This window comes from Podarcis tiliguerta, assembly GCF_965153285.1.
Source record: "Podarcis tiliguerta genome assembly, chromosome: 2".
NCBI lineage: Eukaryota > Metazoa > Chordata > Lepidosauria > Squamata > Lacertidae > Podarcis > Podarcis tiliguerta.
This window is the reverse complement of record NC_139535.1, coordinates 46404440-46428826: the sequence shown is the minus strand read 5'-3', so window position 1 is coordinate 46428826 and position 24387 is coordinate 46404440. Positions and strand designations below refer to the sequence as shown.

At 42.1% G+C, this 24387-nt stretch overlaps 1 protein-coding gene and 1 long non-coding RNA gene across 3 annotated transcripts in view; one reads left to right on the top strand and one right to left on the bottom strand.

Moving 5' to 3' along the window:
* Nucleotides 1-1625: 1625 nt before the first annotated feature.
* Nucleotides 1626-20326, bottom strand: RAB43 (RAB43, member RAS oncogene family). Its single transcript, XM_083421798.1, has 3 exons — nt 19909-20326; nt 11768-11951; nt 1626-10248 (listed from the first exon to the last, which is right to left on the bottom strand). Exons 1-3 carry the CDS (start codon nt 20122-20124, stop codon nt 10001-10003), a joined length of 648 nt encoding a protein of 215 aa, XP_083277924.1. The 5' UTR covers nt 20125-20326; the 3' UTR covers nt 1626-10000.
* Nucleotides 20327-20341: 15 nt separating this feature from the next.
* LOC310668600 overlaps nt 20342-24387 on the top strand; it is a 33187-nt gene continuing 29141 nt past the window's right edge. Inside the window, exons 1-3 of one of the 2 annotated variants that reach the window (XR_014506711.1) lie at nt 20342-20970; nt 21151-21249; nt 22491-22567. This is a non-coding gene — a long non-coding RNA (uncharacterized lncRNA). Of the gene's footprint in view, nt 21250-22490; nt 22568-24387 lie in introns of both variants that reach the window. The other variant, XR_014506712.1, reaches the window with a different exon arrangement.

Below are 24387 nucleotides of genomic sequence, written 5' to 3'. Positions count from 1 at the left end.
ATCAAAATGATATCGGCACCCAAACAATAATGAGGACCTTGAGAACCTTCATGCCATGTTTGGTGATAATATCTCAGGAGATGGCCAATAAACAGGCATAGCTAACCCCAAGTCACATTTCAGTCTGCCATCTTGATTCAAAATGGTGCCTGGCAGCCAACCATCGACATAGATCCCCATGCCAGGAACCCTTGCGCCATATTAGCTCATGAGGTAGCCAAACTCATGCTAAAAAATGGGCAAAGTCACACCAAAGTAATGTTTTGGTACACTGTCTTGATTCAAAATGACATCCAGCATCTAAATTCTGACAAGGACTGCCATCCCCACCTTGGGAATCCTTGTGTCGAGTTTGGTTATGATATTTCAAGAGGTTTCCGGCTGTATAGAAAACAAATGGACAAACCACTTTCCAAAATATATAGTAGATAATGGAAGTTCCTAGACCTTCTATTCTTTAGCATATTTTGGATGCTTAATTGCTGTTTTTTTGAACAATGAAATTGAGAGAATCTTGCTGTTGACCAGTTCTGAGTACACTGATAACCATCTGCTTAATCTACGCTTGGAGGTGGCAGCTGACTCTATGAACGTGACAAACAGCTGAGCCATAGTGAAGCCTGCTTCCACTGTAGCTATAGCAATCTAGCTTCAGATGCAGGAACATTTGGACTCTGGGAATCACATTGTTTCCAATAATAATTTCCTGCAGATCTACAAAAATGGGCTCTGCTCCAAAAAAATAGCACAAATCAAATGCCAAGCCATGTGAATATATATCCAACTGTAGGTACACACGTTTAGGTTTCAGCAGCTGTGGACAGGCCAACTTCTCAGATTTTAAAAGTTGCTGCTTTAGCATCTCAGGATACTGACTTCTCAATCTCAACAGTATAACTGCCCCATTTGTTCAAAATTCTACTTGGACCTTGCATGGTTGGTTGGTTGGTTGGTTGATTTATAAAAATACAAAACCCACACCTATGACTCTCCTGCTTTTCTAGATTCTTGAGTCCAGCCAACTTTGTAAGGCCCAAGTGGACTTTTGAACAGCTATACATACATATGCATATCACTCAGTCACATTCTGACCAATACACTTATTTTATTCACTCCTTTTCCCAATTGCCCTTAAGATCTGATCTACACCTGCTGAAGAATGAGCACTCAGCACTCAGGTTACAATTGTGGGGTGTCCCCCTTCCAAAATGTAGCACCTTGAGGAGAAGGTTCTTAAGTCTTAAAAATACAAACAGTTCCTTACAATGAAAAAGTACAGTCCTCTCTACCATCTCATTTCCACTTCTCTGTTACAGATGTAAAATAGGGTTAAGTCGTTGGAATATTCAGCCAAGCAAATGGGAAGAGAACATGTCAGTTCAATGAAGCTTGAACCCTGTGTGCCAAAGAGGTACAGAAGTGTCAGCAGCTGCACTGCGTTTACAAGATCTCCATTTAAGCTCCTTCTGGTGAGCTTAAAGTTGGGGTGAAAATTGAGAAAACTACTTTTCTGGGGGAGGGGGAGCAAATCTGCTGTTTCTGTTCAATACCTATTTTGCTTTAGGTGCTGAGTGAATAGTGACACTGTGGTTATATGCAGTTAATGAAAAACACACACACACAAATTAGCCAAACGCTCATTTTTATTATACACATTACAATGCATTTGCTACAGACTTTGCTAAAATTTACAAAAAAAGTAGGTTTCATAGTTTTTAAAAATAAACTTCTTTTTCTTATAAATTCATAAATAGGTGACAGTAAAACGTCAAAATTGACTATTGTATGCAAGCTTTGTTCCCTTGCCATCTTGCATTCCACCCCACCTGGTAAACACTGTGCTAGGAAAAGCAAGACAGTTGCCGGTGATCAGAAAGATGGGCTCTAGGCCTGTTCCCAGAAACCTTGATTATTACAAGCAATAAAACTTATTAAAAAATGCAGAACACTTCAGTTTACACCGGAGTTCTTCAAACCTTTTAAAGTCGTTTTTGGAATGAAGTGAATGAATTCAATATGAATCAGAACTTTCTCCCCACTATGAATGTAAGCCAGGCCTTTTTTATGGCTAGTGGAAGCTGCATGTCCCTGGGACATGAGATTTATTTTTTTTAACCACACACCAACATCTGAGGCACTATTACAGAAGAGGAAATGCCACTGACAACACAGAGCACATGAGGAACCTCCAAAGACCGTGTCAGTATTCATCACTAAATATTTCCCTAAAAACCACTTTCAAAAGTAGTGCAGGCATTATCTCTGTCACATTCCAGACTGTGCCAACACCACAATTGCAGACTTGCATTTCCACCCCCACCCCCAATACCTGAATTTATAGCCTTGTGCTATCTTTCTACAGATTCTACCATTAGACTATGACCTGATGGTCAGGCTTAGTTGCCAACAGCAACTAAGTGTGATAGACACACGCACACAAGACAAATTTCGCTGCACTTAATAGGTATTGACACACCTCTGTATCTGCCCCCATGGATGGGCAAACAGCTGCAGGAATGGCATGCTTCTGAGCAGAGATGGGAGAAAGAAAAGGTTTAACTTGTCCTTCCCTACTACTGCCCAAATCATTGTAAGTTATTTTAGTCGGTGTATATAAACTAAACTAGAAATAGTATTTGGATTAACCTGCTCTCATAAAGATATGCAATTTCAGTATAGAAGAAGTTGTCCTTAAATTCCATTAATCTCAGCAGGACTTAAAGAGCTGTGGCCCAATACATATCACTTATTTCCCCCTGGCTATAAAAAACAATCCCAATCATGTGTACTTAGTAGGGTCAATTGATTTCTATGGTACTTACTCCCCCAGTACACATGTGTAGGATTGTAATCTTAGGCAGATTGGGGCACTATGTTCTTCTATTACATCTCTTGTATCACTATGGATGGGGACAGGAGAACACACATCACAATGCAGCTGCACAAATAGAGCTAATTTGCAGGTGGGTCCCAAGGAAGTAAAACTGTGTATGGAAGGCTGGACATGCATGCATGTCTTTCTTGTGAGATCTAAAATTTTGGGAAGGTAGGGAATAGTTCTCTAAAGCTTCAGAATCTCTCAAACGTCCGCTCCCCGCTCCCCGCCCCAGGCAGAGAGCTTAAAAACAAAAACTTCCCTACAGTTTTGTATACCACAGTACAAGCAACCAGATTTCATAAACTGCAAAATTATTAGCATCACAATAAGAGGACTGTGACCAACAGCAATATATTAAGAGCATGCACGTGTCTCGCTCATGCACTTTTTATTTTCTCAAAATACAATCAAAGCAGATAAGATAGTGTATAAGCACCATAGGCAACCATAGTATCAAACCATTCCAGATTGTCTATTTACTATACCCTGTAAATTTATTTCCCAGTTGTACAAATTAGAAGGGATTCGGGATCGCCGTGCAGTGAGGTAGAGAGCTTACACACTGGTCCTAAATACAGAGAGGTCCCATTCCATGCTATTTCCTGGCACCCAAATTTGGGACCAAGGGGGAAGTTTTCATCCACTAAATCACACCCATAATACCCCACATGTTTTCCTTACACTTCTCAAGTTCCAGGTTTTCCACACTTCTGACAGCTCTGCCCATCTGAGCAATTCAAAAGTTGCCGTCACCAAGTCCTTAATTCTGATGCTGCCACCTCCCTGTTTATTTTAAAAGTTGAGAATAAAAGCACAAAGCAGAGCCATGACCGTAACAGGGCCAGAAAAACGTCAGGGAGGAGCAGGAAGAGGGATGGAAAGGAAAGCAAACACAGATGTGAGAGCAAGGCAGAAGGCATTTACTTCTGCTGTCGCTGCCTGGATGATCGGTTTTAAAAGTAGGGAAAGAGGATTCAGAGAAACTGGAGCTTTATCTAGTATGACTCACCGTTTTGTTTTGAAGCAAAGATTGTATTTATTTAGACCACTAGGGTGACTTCGCACATTTGAAAAAGAGAAGAGAATAGAAGAGAAAGTAGGAACAGCTCTGCCAATTCCTCCACCTCCTCTTTCTATGAGAAATGTGTGCGAGTTCCTCCTTCAACATTACAGAGTTAGTGAAAAGAGCAAAAAGTGTGACGTCTCTTCCTACACTTTTAGGTAATATACGAAGTCACTCTGGCTGGATGATTGATTGTATGTGTGATGTATTACCTACTATGGTGACCGATATTTGCTGCCACGTACATTCTGTTAGCGCGCCGGTACAAATGTTTGTCAGCACAAGCATTTCTGCTTGCCCAGTGGAACAATTTCCCCTCTTCTCTCCCCAGACACCGTCCTGGGGGTTCTCCCAACCCCCACAGGGCAAACTGAGAGGGCACAGGGAGGAGGCAGGGGAAAGCCCTTTTGTGGGCTTCCACTGGTGGGACCAGTTAGTTGAATCTAGCCTTTTGCTTTTAAATGTATTGTAAGTCACTTGGAGACCTTTGTGTCTAATAAAGTATAATCCAATCTCGTACTGGGTCAATGATAAACATAACTAGGTGCAAATATCTATATATATGTCCAACATCACCTAATCTCAGATGTTTTGAAAAAACACAAAAGGAAGGCACTGTACTAAATTCACATATTCGATTAACAAATATTTGCATAGATTATGCATTAAGATGGAAATTGCCAATAGGTTAGTAAGGCGGGCATCTAAAAAAAAAAAAGCTATGACATTTGGAAAATATTTTTGTGGACAAGTACTATGCTTATAAAAATGGTGAAATCCACAGTACTTATAAACTTTATTTTCCATGTTGTATAGCAAAATTTATATTTAATCTTGCAAGCCAGTAAAGGAAGGAGGGGGCAGAACAACTACAAATAATAATATTTTAAGGCGGATAGCTATTGCTATAAACAGAAAAGTTTTCAAAACTATGAGCTACTCTTTAAAAGTCTAGATTATGTTCCAACTACCAGGAAATAGTTTTCAAAGATTTAGGCCATAAACTCTCCTCACAGGCTACATAATCACACATTTAATGTACTCCCTTCTAATGAAAGACTTCCAGGTTAATTTGGACACAGATAGAACTCTATTTTAGTAAGTGTTTGTACTTTGCTCTGCTACAAAAAGAATCCAATTATAAATGGTAAAAAGCATGTCTGGTGCCATCAATTGTGAAAGGTACCTATGTGCTTAACTGGCCAGGCAGGTTTAGTAACAGCATTTTTTGTGCAGAAAATATGCCACAAAACATGCTTTCTATGTAACAAATGTGGCACATCTGAAGCACCCAAACCCTAATTGAGAACTGTCTTTAGTACAAATGATTATCTATTTAGTATCAGCATCAGAATCTTGCGTGTGCTCTATGTGCTGCTTCTAGCGATATCTGTGAAATCTGCCTATGCATCTACATTCTATGCTAAACTGATTTTGGCAAATGCATTTCCCTCTTCTATTGTTTTGTGTCTTTAGCATGCAAGTGTGTTTTATTCTGATCTAGCAATGTTGAATGATACAAGACAACTTCATTCGTCTAAGGAAGTTGTACAATATTTTGAAAGAACAAACTGGATTTAGGGCAAAGCAATTTGCAACTTATTTTTATGTAACCTCTGACTGAACCAGGCAGACTCCACAGATCATCTGCATGGTAGCTGAGGGCCAATGCACATGATCTGGGCCAGCGGCAAAACAACCAGAAGACTGCTCCTGCGCTGCCACTGCTAAAGTAAAATGTGACTTAGCCCTGAGTCTTGAGGGAAAGAAAAGAAATCCTAGGCAGAAAAATGCATTTATTTGTAGCAAAGATTGATTGTTTCCCAGTGTCCAAGATGGGTGATTCTTTCTATATTGTACTGGGAAGCTTCTTTTGAGAGATACATTTTCCATCTGATTAAAAGATTTCCTACACAATAAACTTGTGGGAACCAGCAATTGGTTGTACTAAAAAGACTGAGGAAAAACAAAGTGCTTAGTTTCTTTCCAGTGATAAGAGACTGCTTTGAATGTTTTCTCACCAAGTTCCCCCATTAAAAAACCAGACCCAATAGTCTAGGGTTACAATCCTGAATTCTACCCTGCAGTACATTCTGCCATCTTCCATAGGAGATATCCCTAGGACAACTAGCATGCCACTTGAGAAAAGACAAGGTCACTGTTGTCTCTGTATATGGATGCATATCTGTTCCCGCCTTCCCAACCACAGATAAGCCTCTATTACACATTCACCAATTCCCAAGTAATCATTGCCACCAACTCCACCAACTCCTGGTAGGGCATCAGGTTTAAGTACTCTAGGAAGGGAGGGACCACACACACAGAGTAGCTCCTTAGCCACCCCATCTGCTGCAACCTCATTACCACTTTTTCAATAAAACACTTGCAAGCACACACAGATCCACAGTGATACAGGTGGCTTTGGCAGCTGCCAGTTGCTTGCACTATTCCGTTAACAGCTCATGCCCTTTTACTAGGCACTGGCTCCAAAGGGTGTCAGAACACCCTGTAAATACGAGATAGGTTCATATTACTCTTTAAAGTTAGGTCTCAGATTTACCTATGTTAGTGAAGAAGCAACAAGCATTTGTTTGTAACAAAAGCCAGTCCCTTCACAATGTTTGGTGAGCTACAGTACAGTACAATCTTATCTGTATGACTGGCCTGGAGAAAGAACTCAACTTGTAGCAAATTCAGGGCTATTCAAGGGCTACAAGAGTAGGCTCACAAGGAACCCAATCTGGGAAAAGAGCCATTGCATTCTGTTCATTCACTCTCAGGCGACATCAGAATGCAGAATGTCAAGACAACATTAACAGCTGAGTTCTGTGTATTCTCAGCATACTTGCTATAAAATGTGCATAGATCGGAGGCAGCAGGTCGATTCTGAAACATTTGGTGGTCCCAGAATAATGTCTTGAACTGGGAGCTTGTGACTACAATCTTGTGAACAGAGTCCAACAGGATCCTGTTCACTTAAACCCTGGAAATCTTATATAGATCACACCCAGAATGTAGATTTAAGGATCAATTTCTAAAATCACCACCGTCATCATCATGGGAGCACCATCATGTCAGAATCCATCCAAAGTGATCCTAAAGATGTAATGGCAGCATCAAAGAGTTAGCTGGAGAAGACCCTTACAATACTCAGTTGATTTGAGACCTGGCTATGATGTAAACTTTCCTGCGCAACACAGGCACATCAGTTTAGGGCTTGGCCTAAAGGGGATGGATCCAAGCCCACTAGGCACAGTTGCTAATCAGCTTCCATTCGTTTAAATTATGCAACCGAAGTGCCTAGAGGACTGTACTCACAGTGTAGAAACATTTGTTTGATACCAACCATTAGTTAAGGTAATCACTGGAGTTTTCTGTAACTCCCAAATACAGTGATCAGTTACTGCTGGGCAATCAGTGCTTTTTTAATTTCTGGATGCAGTGGACCTGACGTCTCCTGGTATGAAGTCCTATTTAGAAGCAAAACTTCTTTGTCACACCTCACACTGCATTGATATGTAAAACGTAGTTGTGAAAACTATCCCTAACAGAAAGTAAGGCCTCTTTATTTATTATATCTAACACACTTGAAATCAAAGCCACTGCTCTCAAAACTGCAAGCAAAAACACAACAGAACCCATTTTGGGTCCATCTTTGATCTGAAACAGTGGGATGAGTTTTTTAATTAAACAAATTTTACGGTCAGTTACTTTGTATGACAAAAACCAAAACAGACAGAAGGTGCCATATTTTTTATAGCTATGGGTGGATTTTCTGATTAATCATATCAATTTCCAAAAATGATCCAAGATACCAAACTTATCCAGGTCTTCTCTCTTTAATGCTAATTGAAATAATCATAAATTGATGTTTTTGAATTATAATCTGAATTTACAATATGCATTTTCCTAACACAATCAGGGACCTCTGAGTGTCCAGGTGCAGGGACCTGCTTTTCAGAGACTTTGTCCTTTGCTCTGAATTGAAGGCCTTTTAATAGGTACAATACATTAAGCACTGAAAAGCTGGCTTAACAGCTTGCAGATACTTTGGAGTTGAATCCAAAGAAAAGTGCACCGAAAGTTTACTTTCCACCCCCTCTTTCTTCTGACAGCCCGGGCCCGAGTCCCTGTTGTATGGAGTGGGATGTATCACGGGGGTGGGGGGAGAAAACTGAGAGGAAAGAGGAGATCCCTGAAAATCAGGTGGAGACAGCTTCTGCAAGTGGGAAAGTCAGCTTCCTTTAGCCTCCGTTGATGCATTTTTTTCTCTGGTTTCAATCCTTTATTCAACCTATTTCAGTTTTAAGGTGCTAAAAAGAGGAAAAAAATGTGGGCAACATCTGCACATCTTAACTGCAGGCACAACTTTAACCTGAGACGAACATAAACTCTCCTTATGTTAAATGTGCTGAGCAGAAAGAGTCACATAGTTTCATTAATACATTGCAGACCTACAAAAAAGAAGAAGATTTTTCTTCTCTTACAGAAACGAAAAGATACCATTTGAAAGAACGTGCTGTGGCACTGACTAATAGTGGCAGGGGCAGGGGGATCCACAAGAGAACAGGCTCAATGATTTAAAAGGGCTATCCTACAACTCACAAAATGTGTCCCACGTTGGGAGCTCCTGCGCCAATTTCTGACATGAGAGCAATTGCTTCATGATTTATAGGGGCTCCATAACATGGGTGGACATTTAAGGAAAATTAGCAGGGATCACCTATACCTGACTGTGTAGTTTACAGACACTTATTAATTTCTTAACAAAACTGGCCCAGACAAACTTCACGAGGAGCTGATTTCATGGCACAAAAAATAAAACAACCTTAAATAATTTATGACTTGCAATTTCCTCCACAAATTTGATATCTAAAGTTAAATAGGAAGAAGCTCTAGCTGGATGACATCCTATGGAAAAAATACTCCAGCAGCAACATTAATGATCAGCATATGTAACTGAAACTAAGCTTCAATAAAAATGATTTGATGCACTGCAGCAATTAAAGAAGCAAATGGTAAAAAAACAAAAACATCATCTTTTCATAGGTACTGAATATGAATTTTAAATGAAATTAATAACACTGAATATTAGAGGTACACAATGTTATCTCCAAGAAGGGGGCTATAAAAATGTGCAAAATAAATGATGAACAAACCTTAATATTGACATTACAATCCTAAGCCTATTTACTTGGAAGTGAGAGCCTGATGAATTTTCAAATGCATTTACGTTCCAAGAAGGTTCTGTTGAAATCAGTAGGACTTCCATTCAATGAAATGTTTTTAGGATCAAGTCTTCCAAGATGGAAATAAAGAAAATAAATTAGTGACCCATGTGTTCAGTTCAGTTCTGCTCATACTGGTTTCTCTCTTTGCCTGAAAAATGTGAGCCAAAAATCTGTCCAGCTAGCTTTGCACCCACAGCATTAATCAACCCTCGCCACATGCTACATTTAATGTCTAGAAAAACCTATCTTCTATGGAGGTTCCTCATATTGAACAAATGTTAGCTGATTTGTCCTATATAGGAAACTTTCAAGTATTTCATACTTGAAACGTCCCTGCAGAGAAATTGAATGACACTGTGTGGTTTCTGATTCTTTGATTCTTGGAATGCTGAGAGTTTAAAAACAGAGGCAGTGTTAAGACTCACTGACATAAAAGCAGAAGTGTCTTCTTCCCATGTACAGGGATTTACAACAGGTAACCCAGTAATTTCTTGTTCAGACAATTTCATACAAAGAGATCCCAGTGGCTTCCTTCTGTGCAACTTAACTTTCAAATTGCACAAGTTCCTCTGAAAAGAAGGTGGTAGAAACTGCTACAGAGTAACGGCCATGGAAGGCTAACTTTTAGATCTACAAAAGAAAGCCCCTTCATATTGAAAATTATCCTGCAAAAGTTAATGTCTAACCTACAAAAATATTGGGCTTGCAGGAAAAGGATACTGCTGCTTTGTTATGCAGCACGGTGTGTGTGTGTGTGTGTGTGTGTGTGTGTGTAATTATAAGGGACCCTCGTAATTCCAGTAAGAGTTAGAGATAACATAACCTGCATCAGCAACCACACCCCCATCCTTCCACATCCTTGCTGTCAAGTTTGATGCTGTCTGTGTTTTGCTCACTGAACATGGGGCCTCCGTGCCTCATCATTAACTCTGTTGCCATCTTTACAAAAGCCTCCTCCACGTTGCTGGAGTCCTTTGCAGAAGTCTCTATGGCACAGGTGATGTCATAGTGCTCAGCCAGACTCTGAGCTTCCTCTAGCTGAACCTCCCGACGGTCACTTAGGTCAGACTTGTTTCCTGGCAGGAGAAAGTGGAATTGTTTACAGATTAATTTTGTAAATGCATCTCCTACGGTCAGGGAAAGTGTTCAGCCATGGGAGGGAGGGGAGAGACACAAGAGCAGTGACTTGTGGAAGGGTGCTTGGAAAGCAGCAGAATCGCACAGGTGAAGGAAGTAGGCTGGAGGTGAGATGCCACTTATCTTGGAGATGAGAAAGAGCAGGTGAAAGTAGAAGCTGATAGAAAGTCTGTGGAGGAAGGACGAAGAAATCCGAGCCACTATAGGTTTATAACATTTTGCACTCTGGATTGTGGATTTAAAATTTCATCCTGTTTTGATGCTTAGAAAGCATTCACCTTCAACATAGTTACTTTGTCTAATTAAAGGTTTTGTGTAGCCCAAATACTATAAATTCCTATACTAACGTTCATTTTCCTTGTTCTGTATTTCATTGGCGGTGTTTGGACATCACAATAAACCATGGTTTGTCTTGATTAGAATGAGTCTAACCTCCACCCAGGCTCATGCATTCCCCAATCCCCTGTTAGGATTCCTGCTCCGTGTTGGGAATTCCATTCCACCCTTGCTGCAGATATGTGGGATTGTTACATGTCACATGCCTGCAGCAAGGGTGGAATGGAAATCCCAACACCCCCTCCTCTGGTGCAGCCACAAGGATAAGACTGAAAGCTTTCGCTTCCATTTTTTATTAACTGCAGCTTATCATGTCATCCAAAGCCAGCTAACGGTGGTAAAGCTTAACTGGAGAAGGTGGAAACAAGCCAGTTTCAAACCATGAAACTGGCTTTTTCAAACAATCTGTAGTTGAGATTCACCACCAAGGATGTAACATTAAACTGTGGTTAAAATACAGCTTTCATCTCTGGAAGTAATATGATTCTGAATGTCTACCTACAGTGCCAGTTCTAGACAAACATTGTATATATAAACTGCAATGAAGAGTAAAATATATCTGTAACAAAATACATTTGGCATATTGGACAAAAGCTATAGTTGTTTGTGCAATTCAGTTTAAAGCAGGGCTTTCTTTCAGGCAGAACTCAGTTCCAGCACCTCTCAGGTGGGTGTCATTGCCATTATAAGAGAACAAAGGAGGCATTCATGGTGAGTTCCTCTTTTTCTAGAAAAACAGAACTGGCTTAAAGTATGTTGGAGCTTTACCATATATTATAAACTATAAGAGTCAAATCCCAGAGGACTCGAAGGCTCAATAGTGCTTTGCTCAAATAATTCCTAGTATTTTAAAATGTATTTTTGAATCTGAAAAAGAATAAAGGCTATAGAATCCTAAACCAGCTTTTCCCAAGAGCAAACAAAAATGCATGATGTGGAAATGTGAACTGCAGTAAGAACCAAAAGCCAAAGCTTTCCAAACTTTGAAAATATATGTCTCTTCATCTCCAAGATATCCAGGAAATAAAGAAAATGTCTCTGCACTGGCTGCTATTGGTCCTATTAAGTAGAGGTATAGCAATTTGTATTTCTAGCTCATTCCAAAATATACCCCACACTCACCAATCAGCAATTGTACTATGTTGGAACCTGCATATTTCCTGACATCCTCGATCCAGCGAGGAATAGACTGGAAAGAGCCTCTCTTGCTGATGTCATAGGCTAGAATAGCTCCATTGGCACTTCGATAGTAACTCTGGGTGATGGTCCGAAACCGTTCTTGACCAGCTGTGTCCCAAATCTGCAACTAAAAAAAATAAAGAAGTTGTTAGGTCTTACAAGATATTGGTTGTATTTCTCAGGCGATATGCCTTATCTCAACATGGGGGTGGGGGGAGATATTTACTACAGAAGTGTACAGGTTTTTTTTGTTTTAATAGAAAATTTAAAGAGAGAGAGAAATGGGTTTGGATCCCTTCCAGTCGGGATTCAGGCCTCATCAAGGGACTGAAACTGCCTTGGTCGCACTGGTTGATGATCTCTGGCGGGCTAGGGACAATGGTGAGAGCTGCTTCCTAGTTCCGCTGGATATCTCAGCGGTTTTTGACAACACTGACCATAACATCCTTCTGGACCGTCTAGAGGGGCTGGGAGCTGGGTGAACTGTTATGCAGTGGTTCTGCTCCTTCCTCCTGGACAGTGTTCAGAAAGTGGTGGGGGGGGGATGAGTGTTCAGACCCCCGGGCTGTCACTTGCGGGGTGTCTCAGGGTTCTGTCCTCTCCCCTATGCTTTTCAACATCTACATGCAGCTGCTGGGAGAGATCATCAGGGGGTTTGGACTGGGTGTTCTTCAGTATGCGGATGATACCCAGCTCTACCTCTCTTTCAAATCAGAACCAGTGAAGGCCGTGAAGGTCCTGTGTGAGTGTCTGGAGGTGGTTGGAGGATGAATGGCGGCTAACAGATTGAGGTTGAATCCTGACAAGACAGAATTACTTTTTGGGGGGACAGGAGGTGGGCAGGTATGGAGGACTCCCTGGTCCTGAATGGGGTAACTGTGCCCCTGAAGGACCAGGTGCGCAGCCTGAGAGTCATTTTGGACTCACAGCTGTCCAAGGAGGCGCAGGCCAATTCTGTGTCCAGAGCAGCTGTCTACCAGCTCCATCCGGTACACAGGCTGAGACCCTATCTGCCCGCAGACTGTCCCGCCACAGTGGTGCATGCTCTAGTTATCTCTCGCTTGGACTACTGCAATGCGCTCTACGTGGGGCTACCTTTGATGGTGACCAGGAAACTACAACTAATACAGAATGCGGCAGCTAGACTGGTGATTGGGAGCGGCCGCCGAGACCACATAACACCAGTATTGAAAGACCTACATTGGCTCCCAGTACGTTTCCATGCACAATTCAAAGTGTTGGTGCTGACCTTTAAAGCCCTAAATGGCCTCGGTCCTGTATACCTGAAGGAGCGTCTCCACCCCCATTGTTCTGCCCAGATACTAATGTCCGGTGCCGAGGGCCTTCTGGCAGTTCCCTTGCTGCAAGAAGCCAAGTTACAGGGAACAAGGCAGAGGGCTTTCTCGGTAGTGGCACCCGCCCTGTGGAATGCCCTCTCACCAGATATCCAAGAGAAAAATAACTACCAGACTTTTAGAAGACATCTGAAGGCAGCCCTGTTTAGGGAAGCTTTTAATGTTTAATAGACTATTATATTTTAATATGCTGTTGGAAGCCGCCCAGAGTTGCTGGGGAAACCCAGCCAGATGGGTGGGGTATAAATATTATTATTATTATTATTATTATTATTATTATTATTATTATCATCATCATCATTAGTGGACCATGTCCTATATAGGAAACTTTCAAGTATTTCATATGAAATGTCCCTGCAGAGAATTTGTTTTAATAATATTTTTAAACATGAGATGAGAAATGGGTATATGTGGACCATGTCTACAGATCAGAAATCTCATTTCAATCTGCCACTGTGTTTTCAAACTCTGCACACATATGGGCTGTCATTCTATTCAAACAGCTGCAGATTAGAGTTGCAGAGTTGGAAGGGATCCTCAGGGTCATCTAGTCCAACCCCCCTGCAATACAGGAATCTCAACTAACACATCCATGACAGATGCCCATCCAACCTCTGCTTAAAATCGTCCAATAAAGGAGAGTCCGCCACCTCCTGAGCAAATCCATTGCACTGTCAAACAGCTCTTACTGTCAAAATCTTATTCCTGAAGTCTAGTTGGAATCTCCTTTCTTGTAACAATATTTTAGGTAACCTGCTTACAAGCTATATGGGTTTTTGTACACCAGTACTAGTACCTTGAGCTTAGGCTGGTAGCTAATTGCAACCTAATACAATTTCTTCAAGAGTAGAGCAATAGGATGGGAATATTCTGTCCCAGTGAGCAGTGAAGTTGTCTCACTTTGCACAAGCTGCAGCTTCTTGACAAGCCTTGAAGGCAGCCCCATATAGAGCACATTGCAGTAATCCAATCTGGAGGTTGCCAGCAAATGAATGACAGTGGTCAAGGTACCCTGGTTCTGAAACGGATGTGGCTGTCTTACCAACTGAAGCTGGTAAAAGGTACTCCTAGCCACTGAGGGACTGGGCCTCTAGTGACACAGATAGATTGCATCCCCAGCTGCAAAACTGTTGCTTCGGGGGGACTACAACCCTATCCAAATAACACAATACCCACAGTGTATTGTCTCCATCTTACTATCAAACAGTCAATTAATAGTATCAATTACTGTCAATATTGGCCCTCCTCCAGCCCACCACTTGGTCCAGCCACTGATCCTGGGCTTGCATAGTTGCATAGTTCAAATGATTCAAATGTTACAGAGAAGTAGAGATGGGTATCATCAGTGAACTGATGACACCGCACCCCAAATCTCCCAATGACCACTGCCAACAGCTTCATTTAGACATTAAAAGCATTAGGGACATTACAAAAGATTAGATTTAACAAAACAAATTATCAGATAGCCCTACAGAAGGTTCATTTAATAAAATAATTAAGAAATCAATGTCCTTACAAAATATTTGCATAAGCGCCACATGGGATTTTTCAAAATTCCTTGTTGTAAAATCAAGTGCTGAGCCAAGGTGAGCAAGTTACTAAAGTACACACTAATTTGAAAAGTATTCAATTTCTTCCCAATTAATATAGCTAATTTGTGGTAGATTTATGAACAGACATCTCTTCAGGGTCAAGTAACAAAAACTAAAGATGCCCCAAGCTCACACTTGACTTTGATGGGCAAATCTTGTATACCATCTGGGATTGTACTAGCAGCCCCTGTAGTTTGCTTTCATAGACCTACTACAGCAGGCATAGGCAAACTCGGCCCTCCAACTGTTTTGGGACTACAACTCCCACCATCCCTCACTAACAGGACCAGTGGTCAGGGATGATGGGAATTGTAGTCTCAAAACATCTGGAGGGCCGAGTTTGCCTATGCCTGTACTACAGCATGATTTGCTGTTCATAAGAACACAGCTTTCCAGTGTCAAGCCACAAACTAATCAACCTTGTCAGGGTATTGCTTCAGGCATTTGCATGGGTAGAACGAAAATATCTATTTTAGCATTCAAGATCAGGAAATCCTGCCAGATGCATGTGAAATAGAATGAGAGTTAAGTGTCAACATGGAGCAATCTGATAACTAGCTGCAATGATCCGCAAATGCTATCTCCTTCTTCCTTGACCTTCCTACCACAGTAACAGCTTTTTGCAGTTATCTGTTGATAAAACAAAGACTTCGAGGATGCAGAGAAGTCTTGTACAGTATTCTCTCAACTTGCCTCAAGGAAGTACTTCTCATGATGACACTGCACTTTCCCAGTTCAAAGCACAAAGTTACTGCTGTAAAGATGCAGGTCTTTCCACAGCTAGTAGGCCACAGTAATTTGGTTTGCTGCCTAGAACATGATAATATAAGTGCCAGCCACACTTCTGGATAATGACTGTAACATTGCTGGGCAAGCAATATAAATCCTTCTTCCCGCATGCCCAAACCATATCCTGAACCTAACCACTAGCACTCAACGTCTGAAGAGGAAACTAAAATGGGAACCAACACTGGCCAGTCTCCAGACAAAAGGTGGATAAATCCCTTGTCAGTTCTTTTGTTTCATACACAAACTCAGTCTTGAGACATTAGCTGGATGATCCAGCACAGCTAATAGAAGTTGGCAAGTCAGAATTCCAAAGTGACTCACAGGAGAGAGGCACTTCAGGCTCTTGCCCACCAAAGCAATTATGGGGTGGGAGAAGACAACAGAAATGACTCCCATCCTGATTAATACTATATGAAGTGGGACGTTAACCTGCCCTTCCCATGCAGTAACCCCAAAGCTTAAACATACTAGTGATAACAGCCGTGGGAAGGAGGAAGGCAGGGAGGTTTCAGGGGTAGTTGCAAAGCAAATGGGGGCACTGCTCATCACTGTGATGCCTGGGAGAACAGGGAGGTGGATGGATTGCTCCTTGTTATTTTCTTTACTCTACAAACTATTTTGCCAATTCCCTCTCTCACATTCACTTCCCACCCTCATTCTGTTCTGGAAGGTTGGGGGGTGCTATATGTGTCATGTATTCAGTGAGAGTGAAATGCATTGTGGTTAATTAACACATCAACTATCCCCACAGTCTTCTGCAATTAAAAACACTATCCTGATTTACCTCTTAAAATAAATACCTTTAGTTTTTACTGAACAAAATAAAACTATGGTACCCCTGTAATCAAGAATGCAAATGCAGCGTGCAGTATTTTTCTCAGAACACAAATTCAAGCTTATGGAAGGTTTTCAAACTTGTAAAAAATTTCCCATTTGACAATGGTTTTATGAGAGGAGCAGTCACACAGATAAGACATTGGTCCCATTTTATCTTCCTGAAACATGAGGGTCAAAGCTCCACATATGGGAAAGCTCATTTAAACCAAGCCAAGTACTGAACACCGCTAAGGAAGTCTGAAATGTCATTTGAATTTCTCAAATGTAAGACTATCCAAAATTAGTTCAAAATACCAAAAAAACCTGTGTACCATCTACTAGTGGGATCTAAAAGCAGACTATGTGTATCTAGTTTCTTCTACGGTAATGTGTAACTGCCAATCACAGGAAATTTATTTTTATTTTATGCCACATGTAAGAAGCCTTCTTTAGCTTTTCAGTTGGCACTGCTCTACTCCAAGAGCCCTTCAGAGAGACACCTGGTACTAGGTGGAGTCCCAGGAAGGAAAATATTTGCAATTCATGTGTGTGTTTGGCATATAAACTTGACCAAGCTTCAGTCTCAGAGGAAAAATGTCTCAACAGCCTTTTTGCTGGGGGAAAAGGAAAAAAGAGACTAAAAATATAAATGTATATTTAGATAAAAATAAAAATAAACCTTGGGGGCGTTAATTAATGGAATCCTCTTCCAACACATAAGGTAAAGTAAAACTACCATGTTTATTAACATTTTTCATTCACCCCCACCCCAGCAGCTTACACAGCCTATATTTAAAAGTAGATACATCTACCACACAGGAAATCATGTAGGTCTCTCTCTCACACACACACATACTACAGCACAGAAGGGAAGCTGTGGCCCTCGAAATGTTGGTGGGTTCCACTTCCCATAATCCCTGACTACTGATCACACTGGCTGGGGTTGAAAGGAGTTGGAGTCAAGTAACATCTAAAGGGCCACAGCTTCCCCATCCCTGCGCTATAGCCTGACAATGTTAGTTAATATTCCAAGGTTGTATCTGATAAAGTTGTACTGAGAGTGCAAAGAGTGTCTTGAGTTCTAATCCTGGTATGAACGCACTCTGCACTGCACAGTCATAGTGATGTTTATGGTAATGAGCTTTTGCCCTTGGGAAAACACTATTGCTCTGCTATTTGTTTCGAAACCAAGATGGCATCTGGAAAAGCATTCTATTTACTTTGCTAGTACTTTGGACAGTTTTCTAAGCCACTTTAGAAAGATGAGTCATATGATAAAGCAGTTGCGCGACAAGTCTGTTGACATTTGTTGCAAGCCTATTCTTAAACCTGTTTAGCACCGTCTGAAGCACTTTTCCAAACCAGCTTAGAAAATCCTGGTGTGATGCTGAAGAAAAGAATACAGTCATAACACCAAACATATTTGAGGCTCTCTCCTATTACTTATATGCACTGTGCATTCTAGGTACTGTGCATGTCACATTGTGGACAGGGAGATTCAAAAATGGTTTTTAGTGTGATCCTTTAGCTTCCATTTCTCAGTCAAAAAGGGGGAAATGGCATTTGCTGTGAGGTCTAACAACATAAGAGGCACAAATAGCCTAAAGATATGTCAATTTTTTAGAAAGGTACTGTGTTAGCATGATTTTAAAAGGACATTAGACAGGCAAAAACAAAACCTTAGGGTTGCATGAGGCTGAAATCACGTTTAAACTGACTTGCCAGTCCCTGTGTGTGCAGCATTAGTACGTAAACACAGCAAACACATAGGCTATGGATCCTAAGTCTGTGTGCAGCAACAGAAAAAAAGAAAGAAAAGAAAAAGCTTACAGTATTACAGCACAAGCCTTTGTAGTTAGCAGGACTCAACAGATGTGTGACGTGGACTGTTGGGAGCTTTATGGCTTAAAACCAAGTTAACTAGGTGATAACAGAACACACCCTGACAATTAGAGCACTGTGTACCATATCCTGTACATTTTATTATCGCCACTGATGTGATGGTGATTTTGAACAGTTTATGTAACATTCTTTTGAAGTTTCCTTTAGGTATGCTCCAACTGAGGTTATCCTGGAGCTTCCTCATAAATAACCTTGGAAGTATTTCCAATTCACAAGCAATTGCAGAAAGGTATATAACATTCCCAAAGGGATTTCCATACAATGTTATGTATACAAATAAGGTTTGAAATGCACAGGGAACATTTTTTTGCAGAGCACTTTTGTACATAGCACTTTCCAATTGTATATCCCTTTTTACAATATTATATGCCCACTCAATTGCTTCACTCTGAGGAACTGGCACTGTTACAAGTGCCACATAATCCTTGTTCAACACTTGTAAGAAGTTGATCTTTCATTGTGGTAGCCACCCACACTTGGAGCTCCCTGCCTACTCACACGAGGCAGGTGCCTTCACTATACTCTTTCCGGGGCTTCCTACAAACATTTTTATATAGGCAAGCCAATACAGACATAAGAAGGTTGACATGTGTTTTAATATCTTATTGTTGATTTTTTTTAAAAAAGTTTTAAATACTTGTTTTTAACTGATTTTTACTGATGATTTTATTGTTGTTGTAAACTGCTCTAAGGATTTCGTACAATCAACTGATCTATAAATATTTTGAAATAATCAGACTTTGCACAAAACAGGAGTTACTATCTGCACTAGCAGCACATCCAGATAGGCAGTTTCCCAAGTGGTGTGCATCAATGTTCTCTACATCCCTCTGCCACAATAGGAAGTGGCCTAAGAAAATTCACTATATATATATGACAGCAGCAAGCACCTGAGAAGCGCATCCTTGACACAAAATGGATTAAAACCATTCCTGCAGTATGCTTTTTAGATCAACCAGCAGTGTGGGCCAGGGAAGACATTGTGCATCCAACTCTGTACAGTGGTACCTTAGTTCTCAAACGCATTGGTACTCAAATGTCTTGGTTCCCAACACTGAAAACCCGGAAGTGTCCTGCTTTTCAAACATTTTTCGGAAGCCGAACGTCTGATGCAGTTGTCAGTTTTTGTTTCCGGGGCGCCTGCACCAATCAGAAGGTTTTTGAACATTTCAGAAGTCAAATGGACTTCTGGAACGGATTAGGTTCAAGAACCAAGGTACCACTGTATGTGTGTTATCGCACGAAGTGCACACGGTCCAAACTTTCTCAGCTACCACACCTGATGCCCTTACCTGTTGGTCGGGGGGGGGGGGGGCAAAGTTTGTTTGTTTGAAATTAGTATAGTGTGTTTAGGGTAAAGTTCTAGCACAAACCCTTCAGCAAAGTCTGTTGGCAATGAATTCAGTGCACCTCTGTGGATGTCAGGAGGAGGACAGAGAGGTCTGGTGCCACCTAAGCCCACCTTCCCCCACACCTGTTACCTGCCTGGCTAGTGGGGGTGGGAGGAGCAAGAAGCCCCTTCCCTTGCAAACTGGGGCGGGGGGGGGGTCGTGGCGAGAGGCAGGCCAGCCAGCCAGCCCCCTCTCTTGCTTGTCACCCTCCCTCCTCTCACACTCGGTCCAACCCCCACCTTGACCCGCTTGCCCTGGATCTCCAGGCTCTTCATGGTGAAGTCCACGCCGATGGTGCTGCCCTGCCTCTCGGCGAAGGCCCCGGTCTTGAAGCGCTGCACCAGGCACGTCTTGCCCACGCTGGCGTCGCCGATCAGCACCAGCTTGAAGAGGAAGTCGTAGCGCTCCTCCGGGTCCGGCCCGGGGGGCGCTCCTGCCACGGGGGGACCGGGCATGGCGGCAGCGGCGGAGGCGGCGGCACTGGCGCTGGGGCACCTCTTGCCGCTGCTTCCTTTGGCCTCCTCAGCTCCACAGCGGCGGGGAGCTCCGCGGCGCCGGGCCCGGCCTAGCGCTGAGCTCGCCGCCCCTTGAGCGCCTGTCTGGGCCGCGACTGCGACCGCCTCAGCATCGTCCCCGGCCCCGCCAGACCGGGTGACTGGGCATGCGCAGTGGGAGCCGCAAGCTCTTCCTCATGCATTTGCCAGGAAGGGCGGGCGAGAAGGAGGGAAGCGTCGCCTCAGGTGGCGGCAGGCGGGACGAGGGGCGGGGAAACTCCGACCTGCCTTCACACTTCGCGCTGAGGGCCGGCGCAGGCAGTGCAGGGATATCCCAGCCCGAAGCCAGGGGAAGCAGCCGCCCGAGAGGGGTCGCGCCTCAAATTTTAGGAAAAGGAATACGCTTCCCTTATATTGAGAGCGGGCGGGAGGATCTGCCTACCACGTGTACGGAACCTTAAGAACACGTGTATGTGCTTAGCAGAGCCGCCCAGCCATTGGGCAGGGTGAGGCTGCTGCCTTAGGCGGTACTCCGTGAATTTTGGCCGAAATTGTGTAAGGTCTTGCAATGTCTGCAAGCAGAACACTGGAGGAAGAGATCCCAGTGGAATGAATGGGCTCTACCAGGTTCTTTTTTAAATTAAAAACAAACAAGCCCAGATCCACCTTCCTTGTGCTTTGCTTCCTTTGCTTTGCAGCCTCCTTAGTCCTTTGGATAGCCACGTGTGAACAAGCTCTTTTAAAAAGTTTCCCCGAATAAGGCAGTCCTGTTGATGTTTCCTCTGAAGACCCACTGATTATTCCCAGGTACAAGTATACATAGCCTATGTTACATAGGGATGCAGATTTAGGCTGAAATCCAATAATTTGCTTAGAGGTTAAGTCCCATTGGTATAGGTTTGCACTTTTGATCTCAGAAATAATTGGTTGTAGAAAACAACACGAGGCCAATTTCCATCTTCCTCATTGCTGGCCTTGTCAAAACAGAGAAGGAAAGGCAGGAGGGAATCAACTATGATAGCTGGAGACGGTCTCTTGACTTGCCATGTACGCAGAATGGTAGAATATTTTGTGAGGGCTATTTAGGTAAGTATGCCTTCCTTCTGATGTTAAGTAGTCCCATTTGAGGGGGGGGCACATCTTTTCCACTGTAAAGTTCAGTGAAGTCATAGGGTGATATTCCAGGACTCTGTACATTGTTTTTGAGAAAAGAAGTTAGCCCTTTCTATGGCAGTAAGAATTGTGCCCTGGGATATATCCCATGTTTGTGGAGTGGGTTCATTTTCCCTGCTTTATTCATTCTTGTGCTGGAGAATAAACTGTATAAAATACCACCCAAATATGCTACCTTAGGCTGTATCTTTTCCCCTCATAATAAAATCACTACTTGTACTGTTATAGCCTAAGGCAACCCATAGTTTGTGGCAGCCTAATACTATTCCACATCACCCAGCTTCATTTAGTATTCCTGAACACTCAAATGAGTATGCCATGCTACTCCTCACCAGCCCCAGATGCTGGTGTGTACACATGATATTTTATTATGGAATCAGTGGAAACAGTACTTGTTTTTTTTCTATGCAGTCCACACAAGTGCATATTTTTTGCTCCTGAAAAGCACTTTATGAGAAACTGGTTTCATTAAGAAAATAAAAGCTCATTGAGATTGATTCTGCATTCTTCTGCAGTATGTCCATTTAAAAACAGGTGTAGGCAGTGCTATTTTTCTAGAAAAAGAAGTGCCAGAACTCACCATGAATGCCTATTTCTTTTTCTTAGAATGGCAATGGCACCCACCCGAGAGGTGTTGGAACTCATCTGAGAGGTTCTGGAACCCACCTGAGGTGCCAGACTGAGTTCTGGTGAGTTCCCTCTGAGAATAAGTTCTGGGTGTAGGTGTTGTTCCTAGCAATGGAGGGGTGTAACTGTATCTGCCCAGTTACATATGTTTGTACATATACCAAGGTTGCAATCACTACTTCCTTCTTCTTTCACCTGGGGCATGGGCAGGGAAAAAGGCATGGATAACCTAATGAAGGTGTTTCAAATAACCACACCTATCTTTGTGGATGGTGGCATCTAAAATAAATCTAAAGCATGTTGAGAGCAAGCATGAATGATTCTGGATTAAGGAAAGGTACATTTTTGTGATAAAACTGCATACACATGATACATTTAAATTACATAACTTCCCTCCCAAAAAATCCTGGAAACTGTAGCTTAAGTCTCACAGAGCTACAATTCCCAACACCCTTAACAAACTACAATGCAGGATTCTTTGGTGAAAGGCACATGGTTTCATGTTGTTTAAATTCCCTGTGTTATAGGTCCTGTTCCCAATATCTGTCTACTTTATCCAGCAGATCTTCAAGCTTGGTTAAAAAGCCAGCTACAAAACACACTGGTGAGTCAAGAAAATAAGTTTGTTAATGAGGAAATAAAATACTAATAGTGATATGTAGTAAATTGTGCTGTTAGTTTGCATTTTGCTGATAAAATGATCAATGTCCTAACCTATGATACAATGCTACTAGGGCTGCCAATCTTTTTCTTTTAGGTAACAACATGATGTAGTTCATTGGAAAACTAAATAGATTGCTTTAATGTCAGTGATTTTAGAACTATGGACTGCATTAATCACTACTTGTGGATCAAAACAAAGGTTTGCAGCTTTCCCCTAGCATTAACAGCTTCTGCTGTTGTTCATAATAAATGTGCTGCAGTTTCCTCTGAAAGTAAACACAGCTAAGGTACAGCAATATGTGCTAATATAGTGCTAATACAGAATGCAATCATCGGATTTTGATTCACTCCTTAGCAATTATCTGCAGGATTACAAACATTGTCAAAAAATGTGCTTGGGCTGTACCCAACCAAGTAGTTCCATTTAGCACAAGGACCTAAGGCTGCAAAAGGGGACTTGCCCTTCCCTCTCCTCTTCCTACCTCACCCAATCTGTTCTTGGGGTTACCCCAACCCTCTGGTGCAGATCTGGGGAGGGCAGGAGGGGGGATGGAGGAGAGGAGAGGAATGAAAAGTTCTGTTGCATAAATACAACACTCTGTGCTAACAAAACTACTTTGTTGGATACTGCCCCTTATTTCCCAAGCATGAATTCAATTTCATGTTAGCATCTGCCTAAGTAGCTGATATGGTTATTTGTAGGTGAGCAGTGGGGATTTTGTTATTACTTGTTCTTTGAAAGCAATTCACCACCATAACATATAATGATGTTTTTTAAAATTCCCCTCTGTTTCAAACTCCTTTGGGAGGTCCACTGTGAAACAGTGACATATAAGAGACAGTGTGGTATTGTGGTTAGAGGGTTGGACTGGAACATGGGAAACCAGGGTTCAAATTTCCACTCAGATAAGGCATATTAAAACAATAGTTGTCTTGATCCAGATGCACAAGCAGAAAGAGGTAAATGCACACAAATCTCTCCTATTTTACTTCGATTAGTATGACTCATTATATAAGTACGGAGGTAAGGGGGAGGCAGCAGATATCAGAGTGAGTTAAATTTCCTCTCTCCTGAGCTTCTGACTGGGGATTGGAATTAGCAAGGCTAGCATTTTCTTAGCTAAGAGATGGACAATTCCTGCCTTACTCTCGTTGTTCTCAGCAATGGTATTGCAGAATCTTGAGTTCTGATAGCATACTACAGTGGTGCCCCGCAAGACGAATGCCTCGCAAGACGGAAAACCCGCTAGACGAAAGGGTTTTCCGTTTAGGAGGTGCTTCGCAAAACGAATTTCCTGTGGACTTGCTTCGCAAGACGAAAATGTCTTGCGAGTTGCTGCGTTTTCCCCCCGCTCCCCACCCCCTTTTTCTAAGGCACTAAGCTGCTAATAGCCTTTTAGCAGCTAATCCGCTAATCCCTTAAGCCTTTAATAGCTGCTAATAGCCGCTAAACCGCTAATAGCACTAATCCGCTAATGGGGTTGCTTCGCAAGACGAAAAAACCGCTAGACGAAGAGACTCACGGAACGGATTCTTTTCGTCTTGCGAGGCACCACTGTATTCCAAATACTCACTTTTAAGATTATTCAGTCCCAATGATTTTCCATATTTCAAACCATATTTACTTACAACAGTGACTGGAGCTGGCTCTGGTTACTCAGTGATGGGAATATGTTCAGCACATGCTAAGATGGCCTTCTCATAACCTGTGTATTCTTTGTTTCATAAAGAAATAGGTTGTGAAGCTGAGCCTTGGCACAA